This window comes from Amblyomma mixtum, chromosome 1 (genome assembly GCF_055824585.1).
Source record: "Amblyomma mixtum isolate Tamu chromosome 1, ASM5582458v1, whole genome shotgun sequence".
NCBI lineage: Eukaryota > Metazoa > Arthropoda > Arachnida > Ixodida > Ixodidae > Amblyomma > Amblyomma mixtum.
The window spans coordinates 166550225-166563083 of NC_143012.1; the positions used below are offsets into that span (position 1 = coordinate 166550225).

The 12859-nt window shown below is 46.4% G+C and overlaps 1 protein-coding gene across 1 annotated transcript in view; it reads left to right on the forward strand.

Annotated features, from left to right (window-relative positions):
* The window catches only part of LOC149369695 (uncharacterized), a 97290-nt gene that overhangs the window by 19279 nt on the left and 65152 nt on the right, over positions 1-12859 (forward strand). The window contains exons 3-5 of the mRNA XM_089576289.1: positions 2689-2694; positions 10540-10587; positions 11017-11400. Of these exons, the coding sequence (XP_089432415.1) occupies positions 2689-2694; positions 10540-10587; positions 11017-11400 (438 nt within the window). The remainder of the gene's footprint in view (positions 1-2688; positions 2695-10539; positions 10588-11016; positions 11401-12859) is intronic.

Below are 12859 nucleotides of genomic sequence, written 5' to 3' on the forward strand. Positions count from 1 at the left end.
TAAAGTGGTGCAAGGCGAAAGCCTGAGTACAGCATTCTGCCACGAATGGGGTTGTGAATGATGATTCAAGTGCTGCCAGCAAGTGACGCGTCCATTGGCTGTCTGCTTGTGTCACTGATGTGCGGTTAAGATGTTAAGCTTCGCCTGTAAGAGTGGAACGCGACAGCGTCTTGCAACGCTGCCAGGGAGTCCACAGAACGCCATCGCCCATTTGGCTCTACGCCTTGCTGGACGGTAAATTTATTTTCGAGGAAAGGAAATGTATTTCTCTCGCATATCTGGGTGGACACCTGAACTTCGCCGTAAGGGAAGGGAGTGAACGAAGACGCCGTATTATTTAGACGCGCCTTTGTTCATTCCAAACCATTCAGCTGGCATGGCGCAGTGGCTAGCGTGCTCGTGTCGCACTCCGGAGACCCCGGTTCGGTTCTCCAACTCGACCATTTTCGTAATCGGTTTTATTTATTTATGTGGTCTGACTAGAATGGTTAATTAGGCTATTTGATATTTACATTACTGAAATTCTATCCATCGTGTTCTGTCATTCACCTGTCAAATGTTGGAACTGTCTAGGATGTTCGACACAATGTATACGAAACGAGGAACGTCGAAACGGGCAATGTTGAACTGGCTGGGGAAGTGGGTGGTGGTGGAGGGAACACGGCTTCGGCCGCTTATCTGTCTTTTTCAGCAGCGTCTGCTTGCGCGGACGCGGTTGTTGCTGCGACGCGCGTCTTTCTTTTCTTTTCCTTTTGATTCTCCTCTACTTTAATTAGGCTAATTTATTAATTAAGCAATTAACTAAACTCAATCCCACTTAGTTGGAGCATCACTATACGATCCCTTTAATTGGTTGCATGGTTACTTGCCAAAGTACAATTGGCCCCATTTGAAATTCGCGCATTGTGACGTCACGAGCATTTTGACCAATTGAAAAGCGTCACATTTCTGTCGACAACTCCTGCTTACAACGATGAGGTATTAAAGGCTTCCGCCTTAATAAGCGACTTCAGTGTGAAGGTAGGCAAGAAGAGGGCTGGCGACCATGCGGTAGGCGACTATGGCGTAGGCTCCAGGAATGGCAGGGGTGAGTTATTAGCAGAGTTTGCAGATAAGAATAATTTACGGGTCAAGAACACCTTCTTCCGGAAACGAAAGAACAGCAAGTGGACGTGGAAGACCCGCAGTTGTGAAATTAAAAATAAAATAGACTTCGCACTAAGCGCTCACCCAGGCATCGCGTAGGAAGTAGAGGTCCTCGAAAAGGTGCCTTGTAGCGACCACAGAATGACAAGGTCGCGTATTACCTTAGACTTTAAGAGGGAAAAAAGGAAACAAGTTGAGCGGAAGCCCTTTAATGAGCTAAGCTGTAAGAGTGGAAGAAGAGGTATTCAGGATATCGCCGCAGCACAAATATTTGACTTTAAGTGAGTAAGACAATCTTAATTTTTAAAAATGAACAATAGTCTCACAGCTCTCATTACGCAGTGCGCAGAAGTACGCGGTGGGATAGTTGGACAGGATATCCGCCAGCTATCTCATGAGGCTAAAGATTTGATTAAGAAACGGCAAAGCATAAAGGCGTCTAACTCTACAGACAGAATAGAACTGTCAGAGCTATCGAAGTTAGTAATTAAGCGCAAGGTAGCCGACATAAGAAAGTTTAATACGGAGAGAATTCAACATGCTCTAAAGAACGGAGGTAGCCTAAAAGCGGTGGAGAGGAAACTAGGCATAGGAAAAAACGAGATGCATACATTAACAGACAAAGAAGGTAATGTCGCTGGAAATATGGGCGAGATAGTGGAAGTAGCCGAAGAGTTCTGGACTAATATATATAGTAGCAAATGTAATCAGAACGTTAGAGAGGCAGTAGGGCGCAGCAATGGCACATGCCGCCAGTAACGAAAGAGGAAGTAAAGAAAGCTTTAGGAGCAATGCAAATGGGGACACCATCTGATGAGTATCAGGTTACAGCAGATCTGTTGAAGGACGGAAGAGAGACTGTGGTAGAAAAACTACACACCCTGTATACGCACTGCCTTGTGACCTCGAGCCTACAAGGAGCTTGGAATAGCGCTAACATTATTTTATTTTTTAAGGAAGGAGACCTCACAGACTTCAAAAATTACAGAGCTAGTAGTTTACTGTCCGTTGCCTATAAGGTATTTACTAAGACAACTGCTAATTGTCAGGACAGCCTTAGACTTGAACAAACAAATTATCAGGCAGGCTTTCGTCAATCATGTGACCGAGAAATGCTCGGGTTATAACCAACCCCTATATATAGCCTTCATTGATTACGAGAAAGCATTTGACTAAGTGGAAAATTCAGCTGTCATGCAGGCAATGTGGAATCAGTGTGTAGAAGAGTCTTAAGTGAAAATGCCGGAATGTATCTACAACGACTGCGCAGGTACTATAGTACTGAATAAAATTGCATTACGGAAGGGGTCAGACAGGGAAAAACCATCTTGCCAATACTGTTCATCGCCTTTTTACAGGAGGTGTTCCGAGATCTTGACTGAGGACTGTTGGGATTAAGAGTTAATGGCAAATACCCAAGTAATTTGCGATTCACTGAAGACGTTGCCTTGCTAAGTCACTCAGGAGATGAGCTGCAAAGCATGATCAGTGAGTTAGACAGGCAGAGCAGAGTAGGTGGGTCCAAAGGTTAACATGCAGAAGACCAAAGTAATGTTCAACAGTGTCGCAAGAAAGCAGCAGTTCACCATTGGTGGCGAGGGGTTGGAAGTGGTAAGGGAATACGTGTACTTAGGGCAGGTAGTGGCTGCTGATCCGGTTCATGAGAGGGAAATAACTAGAATAATAAAAATGGGGTGGAGCGCGATGGCAGGCTCTCTGAGATCATAACTGGCAGTTTACCCATATCCCTCCAGAGAAAAGTACATAACATCTGTATCTTGTACTCACCTACGGGGCAGAAACGTGGATGCGAACGATAAGGGTTCAGCTCAAGTTAAGGACAACGCAGCGAACTATGGAAAGAACAATGATAGGTGTAGCGTTAGGAGACCGCAAGTGGGCGGAGTGAGTGAGGGAACAAACGCGGGTTAATGACATCCTAGTCGAAATCAAGAGGAAGAAATGGGCTTTGGCAGGGCATGTAATGCAAGATAACTGCTGGTCATTAAGGGTAACGGAGTGGATTCCAAGAGAAGGCAAGCGTAGTAGGTGGCGGCAGAAAGTTAGCTTGGCGGAAGAGATAACGAAGTTTGCGGGGATGCGGTGGCTGCAGCTGGCAAAGGATAGGGTTAGTTGGAGAGGCATGGGAGAGGCCTTTGCCCTGCATTGAGCGTAGTCCGGCTGATGATGGCGCAGCAGCAGCAATCATGGAGGAAAGCTGGACTAGTTGAGCGCTAGCCTCGGATGACCAGTCCGAGGCTGGCGCTTCGGACTGGTACCAATGTAAAGACTGCGTACGCGTTAAGCATCAGCTGAATTTTTTATTACTGCGAAAGGGACATAGAGTTCGTTGAAAAGTGCACACCACGCATTGAACCAAACAGAAAAACAAAACAGCATCCTCCACTTTTCCACATGTGGCAGATTTCTCGCGTGTCGAAACGATTATAATCTTCGCTAATAATGTGGCAGGCCTCACAGATTTCACCATGTAACTGCGTGCCTTCCCTGACAGTCGCACACATAGAATATATTATTGGCTCGCAGCCAAAAGGCTAACAATGTTTGTCTAGAAATATAACACATGCTATCGAATAAACCGCTGCAAAGTGCTCTCGGTGTCTGTCGTTTAGAGAGAATCCCGACCGCCCGACATAACAGCCCTTGCAGGACCCTGGAAAGCGGTAGACGGTAGCTTTTTTTGCAGGGCAGAAACTTCCATTGTCTGTTTTTAGAGCACTTTCGCTTTTTTTTTTGTCTTCATATAGGGCTTCGAATGTGCGCTAGCTCTTCGGGGACCGTGGACAATGCGTCCATACGTAGGTATACCCTTAAATTTTACCAGTAGCAAACACGCCTCCTTCGTCTGGCGCTAGCACTACCAACCCTGCTGCGCTTGTATTTGTTTGGAAAAGTACCCTCCGCTGCGTTACAACTAAGCTTAACACAATAAAGTTCGTTATATGCAAGGCGGCATCCTGAGGTTCGCTGTATCCGAGGTTGTGCACTGAGTTCGTATGAGTAGAATACTAAAAATTCAAGGGGCACTTTGTTGACCTAAAGTGCGGTGAGGCGAAAGCCTTAAGCGCCGTGTTGCTGCTTGCGTCACTGATGCGTTATTAAGGTGTTAAGCTTCTTCTCTAAAAGTGAAACGGGAGAGCGTCTTCCAACGCTGCCAGGGAGTCCATAGAACTCATCGCCCGTTCGGTTGTACGCCTTGCTCATCGGTAAATTGGTTTTTGTGGAAAAGAAACGTATGTGTCTCGCATATCTGGGTGGACACCTAAACCTCACCATTATGGGAAGAGAGGAAGATTGGAGTGAACGAAGACACCGTTCTCACTAGACGTCCCTGTCCCGCAAGGGCACCTTGTGTAACGAGGTGTTGCTGCTTGGCGCCACCACGGACCCTTAGCCCCCATACCGAAGCTGTCATCCGTACCGTGGCGATAGGTTGAAAGGTGGAGGGAAGAAACCTTGAACGGTGGCGGTCGAGGAAGTGGTCAATCCTTGGCCGATGGGCTCTTCGTCTGTCTACCAGGCGGGGAGTCCCGGGACCTTCCTCTGTGTATAAGGGTGAATCAGAGGCGACAAAGTATTGGGAACCCTTAGTCAGTACATGCCGTATGGAAAAATCTGAAAAAAAATCTGATCGTCCCCCAAAAAGGGGTCGCACCGATGTGAAGAAATTGAACCCACAGAAGCCAGAAACGTTAGCGAAGTTTTTTATGGTTCACTCAAACACTGATGAACCGGTAGCCAACCTGTCTGTATTTGTCATCGCCAACACCCTAAAAAGCTGTGTAGGCAAAGACTACAAAGCAAAAAAGCAACGAACCGGAGACCTCCTTGTAGAAGTAAACACAAAAAAACAGAGCACCAAACTAATGTCACTACAGAATCTTGGAGAAATGAGCGTACAGGTAACCCCGCACCGCACCCTGAACCACTCAAAGGGCGGCATGTCTGAATATGAACTCCTACAGAGTACCGATGCGGAAATGGAAGAAGAACTAGCTCAACAAGGAGTAATAGCAGCCCGAAGAATAACCATCCGGAGAAACAATGCAGAAATCAAGACAAAACACATTGTCCTAACTTTCAATGGCACAACTCTGCCTGACTCCACCACGCCGCATACCTCCATTGCAAAGTCCGCCCATACATACCAAATCCGAGACGATGTTTTAAGTGCCAGCGATTTGGACACAGCATGTTGGCTTGCCGCGGTAAACCCACTTGTGTCACATGCGCAGAAGACGCACATACAGAAGAAAGATGCGAACGCACAGCAAAATGCGTCAACTGCAATGGCGCACATGGCGCGTACTCCAGGTCGTGCCCAGTCTGGAAAACAGAAAAACAAATTATAACTCTGAAGACTACAGAAAACCTGTCCTACCTTGAGGCAAAAAAACGCGTCTCTTTCCAACAGAAAGGGACATACTCTGAAGCGGTGACGCGGGGACGGCCGCCACCTTCAGTTTCTGTCGGCACACAGGTCTATCCGGTGGACCTGGTGTCGACACCCAAGTCCCCACCACAGAAGTCGGTGGTACAGTCCACAGGGCTGAAACTTTCGCGAGAAGACCACGCGATCCTCGCTGGAGACCCTCAGGCCCCACTTTCAGCAGCGGAATCCTCGGCGACAGACACTCAGAACAGCTCAGCTGAACTGGACCTGTCGCCCCACCCCTCTAAGAAGGCACCTGCTGGCCCAAAAGACTCTGCCGCTGGAGCAGGGCCTGGTTCAGCGGTGCCAACAAAAAAAGACGAATGCGAAGGCCACGGGCCAGCGCAACCAAGAAGCATCCCCCACGTCCACCGTGGAGGATATGGATGTCGGCGAAAGTCCGCCGACATCTAAAACACACACATCCGCTGCGTCTCCGCGGAAATCCGGCGCCACGAAAGTGGCGATGGATACAACTCATGGTTCGCCACCGCTGCAGCGGCGGCGAGACTCCCTAGAGAAGAAAGGGAAACCACGGATCACTGCTCCTGAGAATAAGTAACTTTCCCCAATCCCCAACTTATCACAATGGCGTATCTAATACAATGGAACTGTAGAGGTCTACAGAGAAACTACACAGACATAACCGATATGCTCAAAACAATGGCACCTACAGCTGTGTGCCTGCAAGAAACGAACCTTGGGCAACAGCACACAAACATCTTTAAAAAATATAATATTTTCCGGAAAGACCGAGTACAAGCTAGCCGACTCTCAGGAGGCGTCGCTATCATTACGCAAAGCGATGTCCCTGCAAGAGAGGTATCATTAAAGACGAACTTAGAAGCGGTCGCAGTAAACATCATTAGCCATAAAACAATAACATTATGTTCTGTGTACATACCACCACACAACACAATTACCATGCATGACCTAGAAGAACTTCTGGGACAGTTGCCTGAGCCGTATGTCATAATTGGGGATTTTAACGCACACTCCTCATTCTGGGGAAGTGAGCATACTGATTCCAGGGGTCAGCTCATCGAGGATTTTATTCTTTCACATAGCATATGTTTAATGAACACAGGAAAAGCAACGTACTGCTGCGCCAGCTCTGGAAAAATGACATGCCTAGATTTAGCGTTTGCATCACCATCGGTTTTTAATGATTTTATTTGGGATGTTTTAGACGACCCTCGGGGAAGTGATCACTTACCTACGGTTTTAAAGCTAACATCAGCTTCCTCCATCCTCCCTACTAAGCCACGGCGATGGAAAATTCACCTCGCCGATTGGGCACTTTTCAGAACGAGGGCCACACTAGAAAAAGAATATGCCGAAACCCTTACGATAGAAGAAATAAATGAAAAATTTTTGACATGCTTAACATCTGCAGCAATAGAAGCAATCCCACAAACATCTGAAATTGCACGAAAAACACATAAAGTTTGGTGGTCAAATGAATGCACATTAGCTAAAAAGCAGCAAAACAAGGCTTGGGGCAGCCTTCGCAGATATCCCACTGCAGGGAACTTGCTCACCTTCAAAAGGGCTAGAGCCAAAACACGATACATTAGACGCAACGCAGAAAGGGCATCATGGCAACAGTACATATCCTCGATAAACAGCTCAATAACATCCAAAAAAATGTGGGAGCAGGTGCGGAAATTCACTGGAAATTTTACTCCTTTCACATTCCCAGTGCTAACAACACCCGGTACTCAAACAACATTAGAAGAGCAGGCCAACATATTAGGTAAACATTTTTCTACAGTTTCAAGCTCATCCAACTAGACACACTCCTTTCAAAAGCACAAAACAATAGTAGAAAAGCAAGAACTTCCCTTCAGAACATGCGTACATGAAGACTACAATCACCTTATTACCATGCAGGAACTAAACGCAGTACTAACATCCGGTAAAAAGACAGCACCAGACCCAGACAATATACATTATGCCATGCTTGCTCACCTCTCTGAGACTGCCATAGAGGCTCTCCTAAAATTTTTCAATAAAATATGGATGAGTGGAGAAATCCCCCAAGTATGGAAAGAAGCAATCATAGTACTCTTCCTAAAACCTGGCAAACCAACAACTAGTCCCACCAGCTACAGGCCAATAGCACTCACTAGCTGCGTTGCAAAATCATTCGAAAGCATTCTAAACATCAGACTAACCTTCATACTTCAGTCCCAGCAACTTTTAGGTATACACCAGTGCGGTTTTAAAAAGACATGTTCCACAACCGATCACCTTGTACGCTTTGAGAACACAGTCCGGGAAGCGTTCATCCACAACCAACACTGTATCGGGGTCTTCTTCGACCTGGAGAAGGCTTACGATACCACGTGGAGGTTCGGTATCCTCCGTGACCTAGCGGACCTAGGTATCCGCGGCAGGATGCTGAGCTGTCTGAGCGACTTCCTGACCAATCGAACGTTCAGAGTCCGCCTAGGCGCAACCTTCTCCAAGACTTTTATCCAAGAAACTGGTGTGCCCCAAGGGTGCATCCTCAGCACGACCTTATTTGACATCAAAATGAACTCCATAGGAAAAGTAATCCCAAAATCCATAATGTACTCAGTTTATGTAGACGACCTCCAAATAGCATGCACGTCTTCCAGCATAGCTACCTGTGAGCGGCAAATACAAATAACAATAAATAAACTGGCTACCTGGGCAGATAGAAACGGATTTAGATTTTCCCCTCAGAAAACAGTAGCGGTTCTGTTCTCTTTGAGACGAGGCCTACAGGCCGACCCCACACTACATTTAAACCAAACCCCACTACCTTGCAAACAAGAGCATAAATTTCTAGGGATAACTTTCGATAAAAAGCTCACATTCTTGCCACATATAAACAGCTTAAAGAAAAAAGCTTCCCAGGCCCTTAATGTGCTGAAAATACTATCAAGAAAACGCTGGGGGTCTGATAGAGCTTCCCTGTTGCATATATATCGTTCTCTGGTTCGCTCTAAGTTAGACTATGGGTCCATAGTATATGGCTCAGCAAGACCGTCCTACTTAAAACGACTGGATCCTGTCCACAATCTTGGTTTAAGGTTGTCTTCCGGTGCGTACAGAACTTCACCAATAGCAAGTCTGTATGTGGAAACTAATGAACCTTCCTTAGAAGATCGAAGAACTGCACTAACTTGTACATACATCCTCAAAATCCTTTCTCAGCCCAAACATCTCTGTTACCCAATTGTGACGAAATGCCCATCCCGAATACTCTTCAACAACAAGCCCCATGCGATTAAGCCGTTGCTCTTGCGCTTCGAAGAAAAATGTCAAACTCTGAACATACTAAACGAAATCAAAAATATTGCCCCAAGACACGAAGCGCTACCACCGTGGTACACTCTCCCCACAGTGTGTGACGTCACTCTAGCACGCCTCAGCAAAACCTGTACACCACACGACCATATAATACAAGAATATCTAGCACTACAACAAAAATACAGAAATTATACTGCCTTTTATACTGATGGGTCAAAAACTCATGCTCATGTAGGAAGCGCAGTAATACAAGGAAAAAATGAAAATGCAGTGCGACTGCCCTCATGTGCTACAGTGTTCACCGCTGAGTGTTATGCCATTAGTGTTGCGGTACAGAAAATAACAAATGAAAACATCAAAAACAGCATCATTTATAGAGATTCACTGAGCGTCCTTACAGCATTAAACTCCAAAAATGCCATGGAGCCACTGATAGGGAGCATCATACACAATATAGTAAAAGTCACAGCACAGAAACATGTTATAAAATTCTGCTGGGTTCCCAGTCACGTTGGTATTAGGGACAATGAGGGAGCCGACATGTGTGCTGTTCATGCCAGAACCATGGAAATAAAAAATGTGAATTTGCCTCCTAGGAATTACATAAAGATAGTGCATAGCAGACTAAGAGCCAAGTGGCAAGCTTCTTGGGAAAATGAAGGACACAACAAGCTGCATACCATAAAGCCCATTTTAAAAGAATGGAAATCATGCCGCCATAAAGAGCGTTTTATCGAAGTAATTTTATGTCGTTTACGCATAGGTCACACACACATCACCCATAACTTCTTATTAACAAAAAAGGACAAACCTGTGTGTGAAATGTGTGGTGAGGAGCTAACAGTTAATCACATTTTAATTTCTTGTTCCCATCTCGAAGAACTTAGGAGAAAGTGTTTTACTGTATTTTACAATCAACAGATTCCATTTCATCCCGCATTGCTTTTAGGCGAGCAGACACTTGTCGAGTTTTCACTTGTTTGTAAGTTTCTAAAGAAAGCCAATGTTTTAAACCTGTTATAATGTAACCTTTATACACTTGACATAACATAATCTAACCTTGTGTTTGGCGCATGATAGCCATAGTTGCTTATGCGCCATAAAACCCCAGATAACTAAACTAAGACGTCCCTGTGTTCCTTCCAAACCATCGAGCTGGCTTGGCGGAGTGGTTAGCATGCTCGTCTCGCACTCCGGAGACCGGGGTTCGATTCCCGAATTCGACGAATTTCCTACTCGGTTTTATTTACTTATCTGGCCTGACTAGAAGGGTTAATTAGGCTAATTGGGTAATTGAGCAATTAACTGAACTCAGTCCCACTTGGAGCATCACTATACGATCCCTGTAATTGGTTGCATGGTTACAAGCCAAAGTACAATTGCGCACTCTGCAATTGCGCAATTCGCGCACTGTGACGTTATGACTGTTTCGACCAATTGAAAAGCGTGACATTTCTGTCGACAACCCCTGCATACAACGATGAGGCATTAAAGGCTTCCGCCTTAAAAACGCAGCCCGGTGGGAAGATTCCCACTGGCCAATAGCTACCGACGGACGGCGATCGACATTTCCGCTTGATTTGATCTTTTTAATGCTCGTCCATGAAAAACTGGGCTGAAGTGATATTTTGACTGTTTTCCTATGTGCGTCTGTGCAGGACAGTGAAATCCCGAAGAGCGCGGCGCGCGGTCGTCTACGCAATCATGTGAGTAGCCACTAAACTTGGACACCTTTTGCAATCGTCCCTCTTTGATGAACGAGTGCGTTGTGTTTTGCCTGCTAGATTGCTGAAACTTCAGTGTCGTCAAGAGCCTAAATTATGTGCGAATGCGCTTGCGCTGTTTCATTGTAGGCTTGGGTTGATCGCCATGCAACCGTGAGCATAGTGTGGCGCGTCGATGGAGACGTAGACGTAGAATTTGGAGGATTTATTGCTAGATTATGCATATCTCGAAGTACTGTTTCACATTTAATTAAAAGGAAAATGTCAAAATATGAATGTATTTTGCTCTGCAGAGCGTCCTTTAACTACGTGAAGAGGCAAATCCCCGTTAATGTCCAACATTGCTGCCTTTTCCGAGCGCTAACTAGAACTGCCATGAACCGGTGCCGCTAACCGTCCTTGCTTTCGCAGAAATATCTTGCAGTGAACGCTGTCGATTTCCCGGGAGTTATTATGACTGCCCTGACCAGCAACACCACTCTCGCTCGGCTCGTTGTAGACGCCTCTTTTTCTGTTCACAAACACGGCACAAGCTTCAAGCGGATGCTAGCCAATCCATGTGCTCCCGCCGAGGTAACCGTGATGTGTCTCGATCAGTCTCATCGCTGCAAGGCCAACTTGGTGTTCGGGGCCCTGATGGCAAATACAAAGGTGGCAACTCTCAACGTTAAGGGCTTCAACATAGATGTCTCGGATGCGAAGTCATTCTCCAGGCTCCTAGGCCATAACACCACCATCGAAGATGTCAGCCTGTTGGAGGTCACGTGGACGATGCAGCGTTGGAATGAACTTCCAGTAAGTGGAAATTGTTGCCTTAGACTGCAAGCGTCATTTTGCTACATTATTGAGAACAACTAAGGCTTCTAGTGCGCAGTTAAATTTAATTTTGGTTGGCCTGACCGTTGCTCTAGAAGTTTCCAGGGAATACGCTCGCCACCTCTCCAACGGCGACATTGAAGATTCCCCGAGAGGGCAGAGGGGACATTATTTTCCAATGCCTGTGCGCTTGTAGATAAAAGAAAACGGTTGATCAGTTCGGTTTCCGTGAAATTTCGAACTTAAACATCCGGTTCCTAACTTGACGGGGCACTGGCCAACCCAGCTGTGTTTTTGTTCGAAGTAAAATTCAATAGCTGAGCTTTTCGTGAATCACCTTTGAAAAATGCTTTAATCCACGATGGTCCAACAAATTCTCGGACAGCGCTTTGAGAATATGTAGCGGCTATACAAGCTGCAAATGGCATGAAATTTCTGCCCATATGGGTACTTTCACGGATTTCATCCCTGCGGTTTTCCACAGGCCGTTCTGAAACCGTTGTTTGGACGGTAGCACGGTGCTATCAAATATTAGAGCGCTATGCACCCTATTAAACGCAGGGATCTGCGCATCTGATTCTACGGTAGTTGTTTCAACATCGTTTTATGCATTTCGCCGCCAGATGTTTCTGTTATTTAAATTATATTTGTTTTTCTTTGTTATTATTAATTTGACCTTTCTTGTTTAATTATTACAATTGGTTTTTGAGGAAAGGAAATGGCGCAGTGTCTGTCTCACATATCTAGGTGGACATCTGAACCTCGCCGTAAGGGAAGGGAGGAAGGTGGGAGTGAAAGAAGAAAGAGAGGAAGAGGTGTCGTAGTGGAGGCCTCCGGAATAATTTCGGCCACCTGGGGATCTTCAACGTGCACTGACATCGCACAGCACACGGGCGCCTTTTGCGTTTCGCCTCCATCAAAGCGCAGCCGCCGCGGTCGGGTTCGATCCCGGGTACTCCGGCTCAGTGGCCGAGCGGCTTAACTACTGCGCCACCGCGGCGGGTGAAAGATGAACCTCTGGAATTTAGCCTGCATCGAAATTCTAGCCGCCTGCCTCGTAAGTTGTGCGCATGCGCAGAGTGCCGTCAGAGGTGCGGTGGGTATATTATCACAAGGATACGGAGAGAGTGGCATTCGGCCGCAGCCTTCGGGCTGTGGTCGTGTATCTGTTTTTTCAGCTAGCGTCCGTCCCGGCGGACGCGGTTGTTGCGACGCGCGTCTTTACTCTCTCTTTTACTCTGTCCTCTTATCTTTTAACTCTCTCCTATCTGCACGTGGCAGCGGTGGTGGCTCGGCTTGAGCCAGTGGCAGGCCCGTGCACTTTCCTTTTCATCCTTCTCTCAGTCGCAAGCAACCAACCAACCTGTGGCAGAAATGGACAGCTCGGAGGAAGCTATGGCTCCTCGTGTGAACGAAGGCAAGATGAGGCGGTGAGCCG